The 20,903-nt window shown below is 42.8% G+C and overlaps 1 protein-coding gene across 1 annotated transcript in view; it reads right to left on the bottom strand.

The window, feature by feature from the left end:
- CRB1 (crumbs cell polarity complex component 1) overlaps window positions 1-20,903 on the bottom strand; it is a 142,152-nt gene that overhangs the window by 55,610 nt on the left and 65,639 nt on the right. Inside the window, exons 7-9 of the mRNA XM_033916808.1 lie at window positions 17,931-18,481; window positions 15,417-15,582; window positions 3,748-4,654 (exon numbers count right to left, since the gene is read on the bottom strand). Coding sequence (XP_033772699.1) covers window positions 3,748-4,654; window positions 15,417-15,582; window positions 17,931-18,481 — 1,624 coding nt within the window. The remainder of the gene's footprint in view (window positions 1-3,747; window positions 4,655-15,416; window positions 15,583-17,930; window positions 18,482-20,903) is intronic.

Here is a 20,903-nt window from a genome sequence, read left to right as displayed (position 1 = left end):
AAACTTTTTGAACTGAAAAAAAAAAATTGGCAAATTTCATGTATAATTTCATCTCGGAAATCATTTCATACATGGATGTATGGATGGATAATTATTGTATGTCTTTTTTTCTGGGTTTCTATTTATTTAATAGTATATATATTATATTTCATTGTCCACCGCTTTGGGCCGGCTGTGGTATTTGGAAGCAGTAAAGAGCTTTTCTGAATAAAAATAAACCATAGCTTGCAAGGTGGGCGAGGCACCGAGATGTTCTCTTATAACTGTTCTGCTGTCAGCTGATAAGCAGACCTGCTGCGGTGTCTATGAACTACTCATTTATAGCAGTCCTAGGGCTCGGAAGGTTTAAGTGGGACTAAAACCTCACAGTGGCTAGCATACTTGAAAAGAATGGCTAGACAATGATACATAGATTCTTACCACATTGAGAAGAGAAGCTTCAGGCAAGGAGTAGAGACTGTGAAGGACAATGAAATATGAACCACAAAAGGAACAATACATTAGTACGATAAAAATGAATATATATATATATTTTTTACAGACGGATGACTGCGGTGCTTGACTGGGAGATGCTTGCAGAAAAAGTATTAGAAAAAGAATGATAAAATGGGCCTAAAGATAAAATAAGCCTTTATAATCACAACAGGTGAATGGATTATGACAGTGAGAAACTGGATTACGATCCCACTGTGTAATCTGTGGGGAAGAACAAAAAGGATTACGCTCGCACGTACACACGGCTACAAAAGGGAGCAGGAATGAGTGTGTGGGTCAGGTGCATTTTTACAAAAGCGCAGTCTTTTTTTTTTTTTTTCTTCAGATTTCACAATAGTAAAAGGAGATTGCAGAAGAATGACAGGACCGTTTTAAAAACATATTTTTACAAGGTATTTCTACTTGAAAGGTTTGCTTTTATAGACACAAAGGCACAAGGGGACAACAACAGACTCAATGCAATGAAAGGAATGCACTCAGAATATAAAAAGAGGAAAAACTAGCACATTCTTATATGCCCAAGCTCCAGGTTACTTTGTGAAGATGTAAGTAATGAAATATTTTCGGGGCGAGAAGGGCTAATTTTGTGTTGTGGAATGATGAGGGCTGTGGACTATAAATCTGTCTCCTGGAGGGTCGCCTGAAAAGGGAAGGCTTGATCCAATTTAAGCCATTTGGTTGCTAAACCCTGCCATCTCCTTTGCAATGTGTTAGCTGCCTGTAACATTGTTGTATTTATGTATGGTTTCTCTTTTGTGTGGTGTGGCTGGTGTGATATTTCCTGTGTTCTGAGCTGTTTGCATATAAAGATGTTCCCCAAGCAGAACTAGTTATCAGAACTGCAATTAATTATAATGTCATTCTGGGATAAACTGATACTTCTTACCTACCTAATCAGTCTGGGTAGGGTTCATAGACAACTCGGCGAAAGACAAAGGCGCGCGCCGACAACTGAGCGCAAGACGGAGGCGCACGCCGAAGAAAATTACAGTTTTTAGGGGCTCCGATGGGGGGTTTTGTTGGGGAGCCCCCCCAGTTTACTTAATAGAGATCGCGCCGGCGTTGTGGGGGGTTTGGGGGGTTGTAACCCTCCACATTTTACTGTAAACTTAACTTTTTCCCTAAAAGCAGGGAAAAAATGAAGTTTTCAGTAAAATGTGGGGGGTTACAACCCCCCCCACCCCACCCCCCGTCGGAGCCGTAAAAACAGTAATTTTCTGCGGCGCGCACCTCCACGCTGCGCTCAATTGTCTGCGCGCGCCTTTGTCCCGGCGCGCTTTTGACCTGACACCGTCTGGGTAGTCTTTTTCAGCAGGTTAGCAATGACACGTGAGGGGTAATTCTATAACTGTCTGCCTATACTGTACATACAGTAGGTATATATTCTATAAAGGACACCTACATTCCTTTGCAGCAGGGTTCTTCATTAATTTTTAAGTTGGGGCCATTTTGGATCTAGAAGGGCTAAAGGAGAGCCAACATATCTTTCTACCTGGGACCATGACATTGACCAATGCATGTAGATAATCAATCCCTTCAGAACATCTCCCCTCGGTCACACATGCAGAACACAGATAGCAACTCTTCATATATAGAATAAGTGACCACAAACAAAAAGTCGTAATGCAGACAAACAAAACCCTGATAGGAATGTAGCGACCTGGAATCATGTTCTTGTACGGCATGCCTACCCCCCCCCCCCCCAAGCATGTCTGTCCTGCCCACTGGGTTACAGCCGAACAAGGGAGGCTAATGGGCAGGGAGTACTTTGGGCACCATCTCCCTTGTGCCCCGAGTGGCTGCAGTGGCTTCATATAGCTAGCTAAGACCCTGTCCTAAAATGCGAGACTCTGAATGCACTGCACCACCACAGAAATAGAAAACATGCATTTCTGTACAATCCAAAATGCAAAGGCAGCAGATGTAAATATACAAAACTCACATATTTCAGTCATTAGAATGAAAATAAAATCATTTTTTCCTACCTTTGTTGTTTGGTGAATTTATTTTTTGATTCATCTTGTTCTTAGTCTCTGCTCTTAATTCTGTTTCCAGGATCTCCTGTCCATTTGCTGTTTTTTTCTTTTCTTAGTTTTCTACGTTACATCAATCTTTGGTGCTGCTGATTTTTCACACATTGCTTTCTTCCATTTGTCTGCAAACTCAAATATATCTATTCTTCTTTCTCTTTTCCCTTTCCCTCCATCCAAGTGCACCTCTCTTCCCATTGTCTTCTCTTCCCCTGCCCACATTCATGTGCACCATCTCCTCCAGCTCTTTTCCCTTCCCCTCCATGCACCATCTCCTCCTGCTCTCCTCTCTTCCTGCACTCCACACACATGCACCATCTTCTCCAGTTCTTTTTCCATTCCATGCTCTCTATCCATCTGCAAAATCTCATTTCTCTTCCCTTCCCCTCCATCCATTCATGCATATCATCTCTTCTTTCTTCCCTTCCATTCAGCATCACACCTCTTTATTTCTCTCTCCCTCCTTTCCAACATTAACCCATGGCCCCATTTCTGTCCCTATGCTCCCTCCCACTCCAGCATTTCTTTGCTCTGTCTCTTTATCTCCCCATGTCCAGCTTCCCCCTTCTCTTTATCCTTCCTCCTGCATTTCTCATCCTCCATCCCCTGCAGGCCAACCTCTCTCTGTGGCCCTCTGTTCCTGGGTCCAACAACTCTCTCCCTTTCTTCTGCCTGGTCTGTTCTAGTTTCTCTCTTTCCCTGCGCTCCTTTCCTCCCCTGTATTTATCTCCACTTCCTTTCTCCCCCCAACAACGATCTTGCATTGCTCACGCTGTTCGTCCTTGACTCCAGTATCTGAGCCCAGTCAGGTCTGGTCTTTCCACACCCTCATCTCCCTCTATCCTTCAGCGATCTGGCTTTCTCCAAACCTACCTACCTCCCATACGTACACCTGACCAGTCTTAAAGAGTTGAGGCTTCCTGTCAGCAATTCAGCAAGGCTTCTTCTGGCCACCCTGGGGGGCCTTCCCTCTGCATGTCCTTTCCATGTGGCAACAGGAAGTTGCAGTAGAAGGAATGACCCTGGGGTGGCCAGAAGAAGCCTCAAAATCTTTCCCTGTTTTTTAAAAAAAAGATAAATTAGAAACCACGAGTTTTTACAGTTTTCAATCATATTTGCACATGATATGTAACCTGCACCAGCAAGAAATCAGAGGCCACTGAACAAGCTGTAATCACCATTAATCTCTATCAGTGCATAACCTCATCACACATAGTCATACCTGCAAAGTTTTCCAGTGAAATTACCAGAACACAAACAGGAATAGACGCCAATTCCATCAATGCAAGTGGTGCCGTTTGCACAGGCAAGGTCCAGGCAGTTATTTATATCCATGTCACAGTTCATGCCTGTGTAGCCAAGCTCACATTCACACACATAGGATGCAGGTGTCTCCACACAGTTCCCATGAATACAGGGGATAGAGGAGCAATCACCCATACTAATTTCACAGCGGGTACCATTCTGTCCCTTGGGACAGGTGCAATGGTAGTTATTATAAATGTCCTCACAGCTCCCACCATGCATGCAAGGGTCAGAGCTGCAGGCATCTACATGCAAGCAGCCAGTCACAACAGGCTTTGAGGATATTTGGATGAATTGCTCTTCCTGAGGTTTTTTAGCATGTATTGCAGTACTCTGAAAGTAAGGTAGATAAATGCCGCCTATTTGCACAGAACTCAAGCAGCCTGTGAAGCCAACGTTACTCTCAAAGGCCTTGTCACCCAGATAAATGTCTGTTTCTTCTCTGAGAAAGTTCAGATTCCCAGTGGTGAGAGAGCTAGTGACAGTGTCCTTTTGGTTGTCTGTCTCCAGGTGCCATCTTGATGACTGAGACAAGGGATCTGTCATTGAGAGAGTCACTTTGTGCCATTTGCCATCATTCACTGGTTGTGAGCTCGCGAGGCTCAACATGTAAAAGCTGTTGCCACTTTGGAGTTGAAATATTAAATTAGATTTGAAAATCCCGATGGTGATAAATTCAGGATCCTTCTCGGCATGCAGCAGCACCACTTCTGTGCCTCTGGTTCGAAATCCAAATGTGATGTTAGTCAGGTCCCTTGTGATTTTCCCATTGCTTCTGTAGGATATAACTTTGTTTTCCCCACGGAACAGTGCGCTGGCAACACCTAGGCAAAGCAAAAGAGAAGCTCAGTTGCCTTTCTAGGGAAAATGTTATGTTTTATAAAAGGAAGAATGCGTACCACAAAAATCCATTCACTGGAAGTTCAACAATGTTACGCAACATTATTGGACTGCTAAATATAGAATATAAACTAAATATGTTAAAATGGATAGGAGGGATCTAGAAGATAACACAGTGACGGAGGCGAAACTAGTGGAGTTGAATTTATTTCAAAGTCACAAACTGACTCAACACGAGCTGTGTTTTGGCCAAGGGCCTGCTTGCATGTAGAAAATGGCGCGGGGACAAATTTGTCCCCGTCCCCGCAGGAACTCAATTTCCCCATTCCGTCCCCATGAGTTTTATCGCTCTCCCTTAATTGCACAAGCCTCGAACACTTATGATTTTAAAGTGTTTAGGCTTCTGCAGATGAGGACAGAGCTTAGGCATTGGTGGAATGAGGCATTATGACATCACAATCTGAGCTCTAGAATGTTGCTGTTTATGATTTTAAAGTGTTTGAGGCTTGTGCAGATGAGGACAGAGCTTTCAGGAATGGGGCAGGGACAGGAAAATAACTCATGGGGATGGGACGGGAAAATGAGTTCCTGCGGGAATGAGAAAAATTTGTCCCCGTGTCATTCTCTACTTGCAGTTGTTCAATGATGCTTGAAACAAATTCATTTCAAACACCTGCAAGCTTTTGACACCTGAAGCAGGCCCCTGGCCGAAACACGACTTCTGTCGAGTCAGTTGGTGACTTTAAATAAACTGTTTTCATTCAACTCCATTGGTTTCGTCTCCTTCGCTGTGTTACCTTTTGTTTAGGAGGCATATAGGCCATGCTAATATTTTGCACAGTGCTCAGAGTGAAGAATTCTGAAAAGTCACAGCTGCTCTGCGTTGTCCTTTTTACTCACTGGGTTTATAGTTGTTTCTCTCTTTCTGGATCAGGTTTACAAGGATCTGACTTGGGAGAATTGGCCATGGAAAATATTAATGATTATACCATAAAAATTTGTACATTAGCAGAAAATATCTCTATGACCAGTTCACAGATCTAAATACAAGCAATGACAAACTAATGTTATTCAGTTACTGTATGTTTATTTTTATTTGGTTTTTACTGCCTGCAGGCCTGACAGCTATTGAATGCAGCAAAAAAACCCGGAAAAGTGAAAAATCAATAATGTTATAGCAAACACTTTCACTAGAAATGTGAATAGGATGTCATGAAAAGTCAGTGCTGCTATAGTTCCAATTAAGGGAGTTTCAAATCGCTAGAGGAAAAAGCCTCAGATAGGAACCCTTCCACCACCACAATGGTGGTCCAAGGTGGTCGGGCGAACACCTCACTGGCAAAAAACCTCCAGACCAGCTCCCAACAATAGTGAACTTAGAGCAGGACTTATGGTATAAAGATAGAGGAAAATTTTCCACTTATCAATAGGTTGATCGGTACACCGATCAACCTATTGATAAGTGGAAAATTTTCCTCTATCTTTATACCATAGTCCTACCATAGTCCTGCTTTAAGTTCACTATTGTTGGGAGCTGGTCTGGAGGTTTTTTGCCAGTGAGGTGTTCGCCCGACCACCTTGGACCACCATTGTGGTGGTGGAAGGGTTCCTATCTGAGGCTTTTTCCTCTAGCGATTTGAAACTCCCTTAATTGGAACTATAGCAGCACTGACTTTTCATGACATCCTATTCACATTTCTAGTGAAAGTGTTTGCTATAAAGCTATTGAATGCTGTACATTCTAGTAGGTATTTTTCTGTGCCTGGAGACTAACAATCTAGGTTTGGACCTGAGGGAATGGAGGATTAAGTGACTTGGCCAGGATCATATCAAGTTATCACGGAAAATGAGTACAGAAATCTCAAAGGTCTCAGGCTGCCCTGCCCCCATCTGGTCATCCAGATAGCTACACATTGAAGGTAATTCTGTAATGGGGTACCTACTGATGCGTGTCAGTTTTGGAGATGCCCTAATTTTAAAGTTATGACATCTCCAAAATTGACATACCCTAGCATCGGAGACTGTTTTTATTTTGCCTCATAGTATATGTAATAGGGTTACCATATGGCTCCAGAAAAAGGAGGACAAATTAAGACATCCGGGTTTTACTTCCATTGAAAGCAATGGAAATAAGTGGGACAGATGGAGACATCTGGGTTTTACTTCTGTTGAAAGCAATGGAAGTAAAACCCGGATGACTCAATCCATCCTCCTTTTTCTGGAGCCATATGGTAACCCTAATATGCACACCCCTGAGCTCTTGCTGTTTTTCTCATAGTATATCATAAGGCTATCTCTTCTGCTTTGTTCCTCTGTTCTCCTGATCCTGGCGCATACTAGAGAAGCCAATTAAGAAACTGAGTAAAATAACTCAATTGTTTTTTTAAGTGGAATTCTTAGTTTGAGTTTGGTTCCTGCATGGAACCAGAAAGTCACCTCTCAGAACTGTTAAGCATTTCCACAGTCTGAAAATCCAAGCTTGGTGAAACCATTGTTGAACCTGGGAGGTCAAGAGATAATGAATGGAACAGATGAATCCTTGGTGATGGGGGGGGGGGGGGGACACATGGTTGAGCCTAGAGAGGACAAGGAGAGAGGCGGGAGGAGAGAGATCCAATGGGATTGGGCCTGAGCAGGGGGGGAAGTGAGAGGGAATAAGGAGATCATTTCTGGTGAGGACAAGGGAAAGTAAGGCAGGGCAAAGGGGACTGAGCTTCAAACTGGAGGTAAAAGTGGAGAGATGATTCCATTTTTTTCTTCAGTGTTTCAGTATTGTGGAAAAATGGGTTAAGCAAACGGAAGGGATGGGCTGAGGGGCATCAGGTCAAAAGGACAGAGGAAAAAAGATCAGGGAGGGTCATGCATAGGAAGGGCAGGGTGAGAGGGTCTGGGTGGGAAGAGTGGAGAGTAGAGAAAACAAAGCATAAGGGATGGATTTATGATATACATGAGAAAAGTAAAAAAACAAGAGACCAGGGATCATAGTACGAGGCAAAATAAAAACAGAAGTACTCAAAGATAAAATTTTGATTAAAATTACAACCCAGCAAGGTCCTGTTTCAGGGGTACACAGTTCTAAAACCAAAAGAATAAAACATAAATAAAATATGAATTCAAATATAAATCAATATAAAAATGTAATACATCAGAATTAATACTGCATAAAGCAGCATCCATTCTGATAATTATTACGTTTAATATTAAATTTACCCCTCTTTTTATGAAGCTACATTAGGCTTTTTTATTGCTGGCCATGGTAGTATTAGCTCTGATGCTCATAGGAATACTATGCGTGTCGGACCTAGTACCGCCATAGCTGGCAATAAAAAAAAGCCTAATGCAACTTCGTACAAGGGGGGGGGGGGGTTATTATAATTATTTAATAGCAAAAGCATACATTATATGAACTTTTATTTACAAACATATTATGGTGCTTATTTTAGAAATGCTATTAGGATTTTAGAGGTCAAAAACTTGCATTTAGATGTTCATATTGCAGAAACCTCTAAATCATGATTTTACAAAGCTGTGATATAGGAGCATTTAAAACTCAAAAATGATCTGGCATATTCTGGATGGGATTATAGTATGCCTAAAAATTAACCATTTAATATTCAGCCAGAGGCAGTCAGCGGTTTAAACTCTGACTGTCACCTGCTAAGTTAGCCCTGGATATTCAACGCCAGCCATGTGTAGGCACTGACATTGACCAGACTGTTGCTGGTTGCTGGAATCTTTACGTGCCAATGGGAAGTTCTTATAAGACTCGCTAGGCGGTGTTCAGTAGCTTGAAACCTCATGAGTAACCTCCTTTTTTCCGTTTGTTGATATCTGTTTTCATCTCCGAGCTACAGCAGTTTTTATGAAACTATGTTTTCATGATTGGCTATTTTTCATCATGTGTGACTCCAATGAGCAGCGCTACAGCATGAAGTTCTGCTTTAAATTGAGTAAGACTGCTACAGAAACATATGAAATGTTAAAGTGGCTTATGGGGAACATGTTATGAGTCATGGAAGGTGTTTTGAATAGTATTCATGCTTCAAAAGGGGTCATGAATCAGTGGAAGGTGATTCGCAAACTGGAAGACCATCAACATCAACTGATCATGTTGATCAAGTGAAGGTTCTTGTGCACGCTAATTGGTGATTAACTTAAGAGAATTGGTTCATACCACAACATTCTAACAGAGAAATTGGGGATGTCATGCATTGCAGCAAAGTTTGGTTCCACGGTTGATGACTGACGACCAGAAGAACAACTGCAAAAAACATGATGACAGTTCTTCTCTAGCCACTTTACTCTTCTGACTTTGCCCCTGCTGACTTCTTCTGTTTCCTAAACTTAAATCTACGCTGAAAGGAAAGTGATTCAACACCATTGAAGACATAAAACAAAATCTGACGCAGCAACTTTTGGTGATTCCTGAAGATGCATTTAAGGACTGTTTCCAGAAGTGGAAATGACGTTGGGAAATATGTATATGCAGGGAAGGGGAATACTTTGAAGGGGACCCAATGGAATAAGTTGTAAGATTGTTTAATAAATTTTTATAAAATCAGTCCTGGAACTTTTTGAACAGACCTTGTATTCACCCAGAATCCACAGAAGATACTTATAAGGATCCTGGCTGAATATCGGCCAGAGCCAACATAAGTGGAGTCCTGCCCCTCCCTTTCTTTGCCACTATGTTTTGATCCTCGTTCTCACTGCACAGAGCATGCCTGATCTCTTTTTGGACCCCCCCCCCAAACATTTCCATTCTCCCCTGCTTCCCATGGAACACATCCAATCCTCCCTCCTGCCTCCCTCCAAGCACTTCTGATTAGGCAGGCACAAACAATTTAAACGGGTAGAAGATTCTCCTGCCTATTTAATTCATGTTCAATATTATCTGGTAAAAAATATTCACCATTTCAGTATGAGAACTCACATCAATGTCCAAAAGATTGACTCTAGGATTTACATCTGCTTCCCTGGATGTCTAGTTTTCAGAAAAGCAACTCCTATTAAGCAACACTCCATTGGAAGGATTAGAGGAGCTCAAACCCAGTACTTAATATCCCCCTCCCCCCCTGAAATCATAGTGGTAAGGGACACTGTGCTCTTTCACAACTTCCAGAAAAATAAAGGTTTATGTTTCTATAAAATGGCTGACATATATGTCTAGGTTCTCACACACTTGCAGTATTGTGCGGTTTGTGACATGCACTATTGACAGTGTCCACAACCAATGTTCAATACTCATGGGTCTCCTTTTACTAAGGTATGCTAGCGAAAGTCTCGAAACACGGCCTGTGTTAAGGAGGAGAGAAGAAGAAAAGAAGTAATTTTGCTGTTTTGTTTTGTCCTGTTTTATGCCTTTGTGGAGGATCTTATTCACTACTTCATGTGGAGGGTTTACACAGCTCTGCACTTTACACTTTAGTCTTTCACTGCATATATACTGTATATACTGTTTCCCAGCTGAGTAGAATTTATCCAGGTAAGGCTTCTGCATTACTCAGTTTCCCCTAGCAACTGAATGATGTAACTGAGGCATATCAGCTCTGCTAGTCCCCCTACCCCTATCTTTAACTTTTTCCTGGTCAGGGAGCAGGACTGTTTTGTTTGCAACAATGTTTTGCTTTGGTTGCACATAGATTCTTTTGCACATGACTCTGCACTTTGCACTTTGAACCTTGAATCCTGAACTGTGAACTCAGAAGTTTCATCTGCCATTTTGGATCTTACTTATGATTCTCGCTCCAAGATTTCCCTCGTATGTTTTTGGATGGCTTTAAGATAAGTACAATACATCTCATTAATTTGAACAGAGCAAGCTTTTTTTGTTTGCTTGTTTTTGCACAAAGACTATTACGTACTTTTTTTAGTTGTTGTTTGACTATGTTTGTCAGATCATGTTTATGTGTATAGCTTTTAATATATTTTTGAGGTTTATAAGATTAATAAAGATTGAAATATATTTATCAATTATATATATTTACATTTATTATACATAATTTATTTACATCAGCATTGCTTTATAGATAGATTAATTATTTGGTTTTCAGTAAAGGGTTTATTTGTAGTAACTAAGTTTTAATGCCAAAAAGTGTAAGGTCATGCACCTTGGCAGCAGAAATCCATACAGAACTTACACCCTAAATGGTGAGACCTTAGCAAGAACTGCAGCAGAAAGGGACTTAGGAGTGATCATTAGTAAAGTGGAGAAAGCTTCATCCAAGGCTAGACAAATGATGGGTTGTATCCGAAGAAGTTTTGTCAGCTGGAAGCCCGAAGTTATAATGCCGTTGTACAGATCCATGGTGAGACCTCATCTGGAATATTGTGTACAATTCTGGATGCCACATTATCAAAAAGATGTGCTGAGAGTTGAGTCGGTTCAGCGAATGGCCACCAGGATGGTCTTTGGACTCAAGGATCTCCTGTATGAGGAACGGCTCTACTCACTCGAGGAACGCAGAGAGAGGGGAGACATGATTAAGACGTTAAAATATGTCACGGGCCATATTGAGGTAGAAGAAGATATCTTTTTCCTTAAAGGACCTACAGCAACAAGAGAGCATCCGTTGAAAATCAGGGGTGGGAGATTTCATAGAGACACCAGGAAGTATTTATTCACTGAAAGGGTGGTTGATCATTGGAATGATCTTCCACTGCAGGTAACTGAGGCTAGCAGCGTGTTAGATTTTAAGAAAAAATGGGATATGTATGTGGACTCACTTCAAGGAAGAACTTAGGGGGTGGGTCATTAGAGTGGGCAGACTTGTTGGGCCTTGGCCCTTTTCTGCCATCATATTCTATGTTTCTTTAATATAAGGTTGCACATAACGTGACATAACTTGTGGTGAAAAAAAAACTAAACTGGCCCTTAGACTCTGGCACAGTGCTCAGTGGCATAGTAAGAGTGAGGGGCGCCTGGGGCGATGGTACCCCTCCCTGCCCTCTTCCCCCACCACCCACGCACGTACCCCCTTCCCTTTTTAACTTCCCTGGCGTGAGCAGCATGCCCACATCAGCGTCGGCTTGCCCTTTGACGTCACTTCCTAAGCGCGGGTCCAGGAAATGAGAGCGCAGATGCGGACATCAACCTCATGTTAGGGAAGTTTAAAAAAGGCACGGGGGAAGGTAAGGGGCGCACACGTGCAGCAAGGAGAAGAGCGAAGAGGGCGGAGAGGTGGAGGGGTGCCGCGCCCTTAGGAAGACCGCACCCTTCTTACCATGCCACTCACAGTGCCAAATGTTTACATATCATTTAAATATGAACCCCTTTGTTTCTTTCATTCAGATCTTTGCCGGAAAGCACTCGCTGAGCTAACAGAAAGAGCTAATGTGTCATATGGCATCTAACTGCAGGAGATATTAATCCAGCCCTGCGGAGTGACTGCCCTAACTCTGTTCGGTCTAAAACAATGGGGCAGATTAGCAGTGACAGAAGTATTAGGCAGGCAGACACATTGAGGACTAGAAGATTAAAGCTATAATTAGAAAATGTGTCCTTATTCCATTCTGTGTGTAGAGGTAGCATTTCAGAACTGGTCATTAATTGGGAAATAAGACCCAGCAGGTCATGATGCTCTGGGGGGGACATTGTTTTATGCCTTTGGTGACTTGTAATGCACAAGGTGGAAGGTTGAATTTGTCCAGCCAAAAAGTACAATAGGCTTGTCTTAGGGCATATTATAGCTATTATAAAAAGGCTAAAGGAGAAAAAAAAAGGATTACAAAAAAAATCTTTAGTAATTAACATAGAGACAGATCTAGATGTTACTGGCAAGGTCAGAACATCAGTCAGATTAAGCAACCAAACTGCCTCATTTATACAGAGTGCCTAAGGCTGTTTCATTTCAGTGACAAAGCACATGTGACCACTTAAAACCACTTTCAAGGTGGTTTTCTTCCTTTATTCCTGACACTATTGATTTTGGATTGCATTGACATTATGTCATTTGGTTTTCAACTTATAATACAAATACCAGGCACACAGATGGGGTATATTTGTGAGGACTGGCAACAAATAACTTTCTGTGAGCATTACGAAAATTAAGAGGAATTGCAGAAATGAAAAAAACTTGGTTACTGGGTCCTGTTTAGGTGTTTTTGAAGGAGGCTCCTGCATTGCTCAAGGCCTTGTGCATGAAAGCTGTGGAAAGTCTTTCATTTTGTAACTGGTTAGATGTAAATCTAAGCAGACTTATATATATTTTTCCAAATATGCAAATCAATTACTGCTGGCCTTGCTTGGATTTCAGGGCTCTGTTATCTCATGGTGTTCTTCCTTTCTTTTCCATCACATCTTTTTCGTATGCAGTTTTATTTGCGACACCGAGAGCAGCGCACACCGAAGGCAGTGATAGAGGAGTATCATTGTTTGCCGTTTGTTAGCTTCAATGACTCAGTGTATATATATATATATATATATATATGGAAACACAGTGCAGTACTCCCCCAATATTCGCAGGGGTTCTGTTCCAGGAATCCCGGCGAATGTTGAAAAACCGCGAATATGGGTTTTAGCGGGGTAGACAGGAGAGGGCAGCCGGAGAGAGCAGCTGGAGCGCCGACGAGTGAAGGAAATCACTCACGGTATGCTCCGACCGCCTCTACCTGCACTAAAGTCGGGCCGCACCAATCAGGAGCTGCATGTCAAAGCAGCTCCTGATTGGTGAGGCCCGACTTTAGTGCAGGAAGAGGCGGTCGGAGCATACCACGAGTGATTTCCTTCACTCGACGGCACTTCGGCTGCCCTCTCCTGCCCAGTCATTCGCAGTCGGAAAATACCGTGAATGACCAGGACCGTAAATGGCTGACCATGAATGACCGGGAGAGCATTGTATTAACAATTGAAGTTTGAGTCCCTACATAAATATCAACTCGTCATCCATTCAGACTCCTGAGGCAGGCCCTTTTGGGGCCGTAACACGATCGTTTCGAATCTTTATATTCAATAAATGAGATTGAACACCAATCAGTCACCTTCGTTGTTTATTCTCTGGATCCTCCACCACCACCATCCCTCTGTCAGTTGGTGTACCACAGGGCTCTGTCCTAGGACCACTTCATTTTCCCATCTACACTTCTTCCGTTGGAACTCTAATCTCCCAGGGCTTTCAGTATCACCATTATGCTGACGACATGCAGATCTCTCTCTATACCTGAAATCTCAATGGACATTCAATCCCAGGTTTCAATCTCCTTGTCTGACATTGCTATCTGGATGTCTTGTCGCCATCTAAAATTAAGCATAGCTATGACTGAGCTCCTTATCTTTCCACCTAAACCCGTCTCTTCTCTTCCCCCATTCTCTATTTCTGGGAACAACGCCTTCATCCTCCCTGCCTCGCCGGCTCTCAACCTCGAGGTAATCTTTAACTCATCTTTCTCCTTCTCTTCACATATCCAACACACTGTCAAAACCTGTTGTTTATTTCTCTACAATATCGCTAAAATCAGACCCCCCTTCTTTCTGAGTGTACTGCTAAGACCTTCATCCAAACCCTCATCACCTCTCACCTAGACTTCTCAGTGGCCTTCCGCTAAACCATCTCTCTCCCCTTCAATCTGTTCAGAACTCTGCTGTACGTTCATATTCTGCAAATGTCGCTATACGACCACTGCTTATTATTTCTAATGTGCTACCAGATGCATGCAGCACTGTACATTAAACACGCAAGAGACGGTCCTTGCTCCAAAGAGCTTACCATCTAATTATGACAGACATAGAGGACTAAGGTGAATTTATACATGATACTTAGGTGGGAATTACAAGGGACTTAAGAGATGGAGGGGGTAGGGTAGTAAGAGAGAATGAGAACAGATATGGACCGAGTCAGGCAGTTTGTTCTTCTGGACTTAATGGACCTTTGGTCTGTCCCAGTATGGCAATTCTTATGTTCTGCATCTCATTATCATAAAGTTGGCAGGGTAGGACTTAAATGCAGCTTCAAAAAAGTGGGCTTTCAGCCTGGACTTGAAGACTACCAGACACAGGGCTCAACACACTGAGTCAGGAAATTTGTTCCAGGCATACAGCACAGTAAAGAAGGAGGACATTACACCTCCTCAATTCGCTTCATTAGCTCCCAATCTGTTTCCCCATACAAAAAGTTCATTCAAACTCCTCTTAATGACTTACAGCTCCTCAGTATCTCTCCTCTCTCATTTCTCCCCACACTCCCTGCAACCTCCATCCCACCCCGAGCACTCTGCTCATCGGGTAAGTCTCTCTTATCTGTACCTTTCTCCTTTGTGGCCAACTCCAGACTCCGTCCCTTCTAGTTTGCTGCACCATATTCCTGGAACAAACTGCCTGAGTTGGTACATCAAGCTCCGTCTCTGGCAGGATTCAAATCCAGACTCAAAGCCCACTTCTTCGAAGCTGCTTTCAATTCGAAACTCCAACCCACCTGTTAAGCACCAATATTGGTCTTATCATTCCCTCTATAAATCCTCCACCTGAATACTGTGTTTAGATGTACTTTCTTGTTCAGTTTGTCTTGACTAGGTTGTAAGCTCTTTAGAGCAGGGACTGTCTCTTCTATGTTTTAATGTACAGTGCTGCGCATGTCTGTTAGTGCTATAGAAATGATAAGCAGTAGTAAAATATTTATCTGAGATAATCATATCAATTTTATTTTTATTTATTTTACAATTTTCCATACCGTCTATAACCTAAACCCATCCTATTTTTCAATTGAAGGAAATATTGCAGTTCTGTAATGTGAAAACCTGACATGCACTTACACTCAAATCCTTGGTGAACCAGTTGGCAGTGGGCTTCAGGTGGACATGGATTAAGCTCACACCATCGGACATCTTCACATGTTCTTCCTTCTGTGTTTGGAGGACAGGAACAGCTGAAGTCATCCCAGATAGAATAGCAAATGCCACCATTTTGGCACGGATTGAACTAAACAGGAGAAATAAAAATTTTTTAAAAAAGACTACCCGGTATTTCAATGTTGACTATAGCATGAAAATTTGGTGGGCATCATCTACTTATTTAGAAAGGGTTCCCCCAACTCACAGTCTTTTATTCCACTCAGCATAGGGTTACCATACGACTCCAGAAAAAGGAGGATGGAAAGAGACATCTGGGTTTTACTTCCACAATGGAAGTAAAACCCAGATGTCTCAATCTGTCCTCCATATTTCCATTGATTTCAATGAAAGTAAAACCAGGATGTCTCAATCAGTCCTCCTTTTTCCAGAGCCATTTAGTACCCTAACAGCATGATTCTCTCTCTTCCTTGTAATCCTTTCTCATCACCTCCTCCCCACCACTGTGATCCTCTCACTCTTTGATTCTCACCACTTATGATCCACCCCCCCCCCCCAAACTCTCTCTCATTCATCCTTCCTCTCCAGTTGGCAAGAGTTGTGTTAAGAAAGTCTTTCTGCTTTATTTTCTACCTTTATCTGAGAAACTTGGGGTCTGCTGGTCTCCTGCACATGCTATTCCTTATCTTTTCCAGCTCACAGAGTTGTGATTGACTCACCCAGTCACAGTACCCACAAGATGGTTCATATATATGTTTATGATGTCATTTTTATCACATGTTTATGTTTACGATGTCATTTTATAGTGCCTTGAAAAGATCAGCGTTGTTGTTGGAGCTGCGGCCATTTTGAAGATATTAGATGAGCCGCGTGTGATTTGGGGTGGAAGAAGTGAAAGTTTTATCCCCTGATGTAGCTTTTTTTTTCAAAGCAAAAATAGAAGTGCCTCTGTTGGGAGTTTGTTGAGAGTAAAGGATATCCAGAAGAAACATGTGGAGAGACTAACCCCCTCTTTTACAAAAGCCAGTAATGCAGGCCGGCGCAGTAAATGCTACTACACCCATAGAAATTGAATAAGAGTCATAGTATTTACCGTACAGCTTTGTAAAAGGGGATCTATATAGGGGTCTCCTATATACGAGTAGTATTAATCTGGAAGATTCTCATAGATGTGGACACACTGTGAAAAGTTCATCTAAAAGCCATAAAAGTTAAAATAATGAAGAGACTTTGAACCTATATTACTATGGACATCATATGAAGAAAATAGAATCTTTAATGGAAGAAAGTAATGAGTATGAGTCATTATACTGTACACGTGATGCATTTTTGTACAGACCTATGATAAGGGCTCCAAATGATTTATTGCAAATCAGGGAGCCAGTGAATTGAGTTCTGTTTTTCTCCACGTTCTGTCTATATTTGCTTTTTGTTATATCCTTATGTTGAATGAGTGGTTGTCCAGTAAAACTTCTATAGCAGTACGTTTTTTGGTTTAGGTCGCTCACTATTTATAAAAGACGTTCCTCGAGTTTTTCAGTGCTGAATTTTCAGCACTATTTACTGAATTCCCTCGTACATGTGAGCATGCCTAGAGCACACGTACTCTTTTGCACCTTCTTTGGAGCAATGGTAAATGGAACAAGAGCTTTTGTGTGCTATATATCATAAGAATACGAGACTAGCCATACTGGGTCAGACCAATAGTCAATCTAGCCTAGTCTCCTACAGTGGCCAAACCAGGTCACAGTACCTGACAAAAACCCAAATAAAAGTAACATTCCATGCCAGCGATCTAGGGCAAGCAGTGGATTCCCCCATGTCTGTCTCAATAGAAGATTATGGACTTTTCCTCCAGGAACTTGTCCAAACTTTTCTTAAACCCAGCTATGCTAACCGCTGTTACCACATCCTCTGGAAATGAGTTCTAGTGAAAAAATATTTCCTCCCATTTGTTTTAAAGGTATTTCCATGTAATATCATTGATTGCTACTTGCAGTCATTATAGGAGTCTATTTTTAAAAGGCACCAAAGTGTTGCTTTATGGAAAAAGAAAGGCATTGTTTTGGACCTAGGCACTGTTATAAAATTAGCCCCTAGTAGACTTCACAGGGTCTTTTTGTTAAAACACATTAAAATCAGTGTTAACACCCTGTTTTAACAGTAGTTCTATGCAAATTGTACCCTAATTAATGCACATTTTCATGTCAGTATTTTGGCACCGATACATTTCTATGAATATTTGTGCTATTCAATGTGTGTCCTGTTTATCTACTGTATGGTAATAGAGGTTGAAATAAAGTGTATACTTCTGCATCTCATTATCATAAAAAATAACATTAGTGCATAATAATGCAAATTTAATACATGTTAACTCTTGCATTAGCACTATCTCACTTTAATAACTACATACCTGACAAGTGACTGCGTTAATGATGGATTCATCCCATCTTCCATAGTACAAAAATAAACTTTTACCTTGCAGAAGTTGTCACCAGCACAGCCAGGTGTCACGTTGACGAGCTTTTGCTGACTCATGGAGTGTTTTGAAGAAGTGATAGGAAAGAACTCCAAATGCCGACTGTTCAGCCTGATATCTTGGATACAGCCTTTGAAATATCCACCATTTAGAGTGGTCTCCTGCTGATCTGGGAGGCCTCCAACATAGATGACATCCTTACTTTGGACTTTCAGTAAGGGAACCGAGATATGGCCAAGATTCTGAGAAGACTGAAACAATTCAACCTTCTGCTGTTCAATTTTCAAAGATATCAAGTGAAAATTTCCATCATTGATAATCTGCTTGCCCAGTAATTTAAGATTGTGGAATGTCAAAAGAGCTAGTCTTCCATTTTCAAGCAAGAGCCTAAGGAACTGAGATGTACTGTTCTTCAAAGTCAGTAATATGCCGGATGATTTGCGTGTTCTTACAAACATTGATATAGAAACATTTTCATCTGGAATATCATCAAGTGGAAAAGCAGCATATCCTCTTGAATTTTCATGCCCAAATCTGCCTGCTATGTATTCTTGTTGAGAAGGGAGAAGAAATATATTACTATTTATTCATTTTGCTTTTTATGGGGTACTCAAGCCAGAATAGTTCACAATAAGAATAAACATGCCAAATGGATTTTAAAAAATGGTCCATATTTACCGTAAACAAGGAATGGCCAGTAATACAATCAAAACATAGGACTTAGATCTTCTCCTGCCCGCTTAAATCACTTGTCTGTGGCTAGAGAATGACATGGGGACAAATTTGTCCCTGTCCCCATGGGATCTCAATATTCCCGTCCCGCCCCCATGAGTTCCATCCCTGTCCCATTCCTGCAAGCCTCAAACACTTATGAAGACAGAGCTTGCAGGAATGGGGAAGGGACAGGGACAGAGTTTGCGGGGAGGGGACAGGAATAATCATTTTCTATCTGTGGCTAACCGCCAATATTCGGCAGCACTTAACCGGTAGCACCGCTGAATAGTCACAGTTCGCACCTGCTTGTGAGCATTCTGGGGGTGGAGTTGGCAAGTGCTAATACGTCAGTAGCAATCACATCCAAAAAGTTGAAACAGTATTCATTAACAAGCAGACCGCAGTGGTGCAACCCAGAGCTTATTATGTTCTCATTAGGGATTTGATGCTCCACAGTTCTTCATCGGTCTACCCAAACTCTTATAAGAACATAAGAAGTTGCCTCCGCTGGGTCAGACCAGGGGTCCATCGCGCTCAGCAGTCCACTCCCGCAGCAGCCCATCAGGTCCATGACCTGCAAGTGATCCTTTGTCTAAACCCTTTAATCCCCATTTTTCTTCTATCTATACCCTTTCATGGTCCTATCTCTATCTCTACCTCTATCTATATCCCTCAATCCCCGTATCCTTCAGGAACTTGTCCAATCCTTCTTTGAATCCCCTTAATGTACTCTGTCCAATCACATCCTCCGGAAGCGCATATTTATTAATGAATGTTAAACATTCCATCCAACTTCTAATTCATTTTTAGAAGAAATGTACTTAACTTTTATGTATGTCGGTTGGGGATGTTCGACGTGTTTCACTATCAGGCTTTTTCAAGGATCTGTCCCCTGTCAAGAGCTGAATATTGCACTTCTCCCCTCCTCCCTTTTACAAAACTGCGACAGCGGTTATTAGCTCTGGGAGCTGCGCTCAATGCTCCGCGCAGCTCCTAATGCTCATAGAGTTCCTATGAGCGTCGGGAGCAGTGCCGAGCATTCAGCATGGCTCCCTGTGCTAATAACTGCTATTGCGGTTTAGTAAAAAGAGAGGGGGAGGGTTAATTACGTGGAGGGGCATAATCAAAAATAGCATCTGTCCCCTTTTGGCCTAAGTCCCTTAACATTCAACCCAGAAGCAGGGAAAGTGTCCATAACCAAAACAAACGTCCATGTTTTGATTATGGCCTTCCTCTGCCTAAACGCCCAATCTCCACTACGTCTAAAAGTACACCCACAGCACTTCTACACTTTTTAGCCATAATGAAAGAAAAATGCCTAAGCCAAAAACGTCCAGTCCTTCGCCTAAAAGCTGGATTCTGTAACCGGTGTCTGCCAAAAACAACACCGGTTACAGAATCCCCCCCCCCCCCACAACCATCCAGGCAGGAGAGTGCCCAAGCCCTCCTGCCATGTCAAACCACCAACCCTCCCCCCCCCCCCGACAACATCGGGGCAAGAGGGTGCCCAAGCCCTCTTGCCCTGCTGAAGCTGCGACCCCCCAACTCGATCGGGACAAGAGGGAGCCCAAGCCCTCTTGCCCCGGCCAACCGCGGCACCCCCGACTCGTTCGGGCCAGGAGGGAGCCCAAGCCCTCCTGGCCCAGGCGACTCTCTACCCCCCCCCCGACTCGATCGGGCCAGGAGGGAGCCCAAGCCCAGGCGACTCTCTACCCCCACCCCCCACTAAATTATGGGCAGGAGGGATCCCAGGCCCTCCTGCCCTCGACGAACCCCCTCCCCCCAACGGCCGCCCCCCCAGAACCCCCGACCGCCCCCCAACTGACCAGCGACCCCCCTGGCCGACCCCACGACCACCCCCAACCCCCTTCCCCGTACCTTTTTTTCGTTGACCGGACAGACGGATGCCAAACCCGCCTGTCCGGCAGGCAGCCACTGGCAGAATGAGACTGGATTGGCCCAGCCGTACCAAAGCCTAGCCTACTGGTGGGGCCTAAGGCGCCTGGGCCAATCAGAATAGGCCCGGGAGCCTTAGGCCCCTCCTGTGGGCGGGGCCTTAGGCACATCCTGGTGGCCATTCGTTGAACCGACTCAACTCTCAGCACATCTTTTTGGTAATGTGGCCTCCAGAATTGCACACGATACTCCAGATGAGGCCTCACCATGGATCTGTACAACAGCATTATAACTTCGGGCTTCTGGCTGATAAAACTTCTACGGATACAACCCATCATTTGTCTTGCCTTTGATGAAGCCTT

The sequence above is a fragment of the Geotrypetes seraphini genome, chromosome 12, assembly GCF_902459505.1.
Source record: "Geotrypetes seraphini chromosome 12, aGeoSer1.1, whole genome shotgun sequence".
NCBI classification, from domain to species: Eukaryota; Metazoa; Chordata; class Amphibia; order Gymnophiona; family Dermophiidae; genus Geotrypetes; species Geotrypetes seraphini.
The sequence above is the reverse complement of the archived record's forward strand: the minus strand, read 5'-3'. Positions and strand labels throughout refer to the sequence as shown.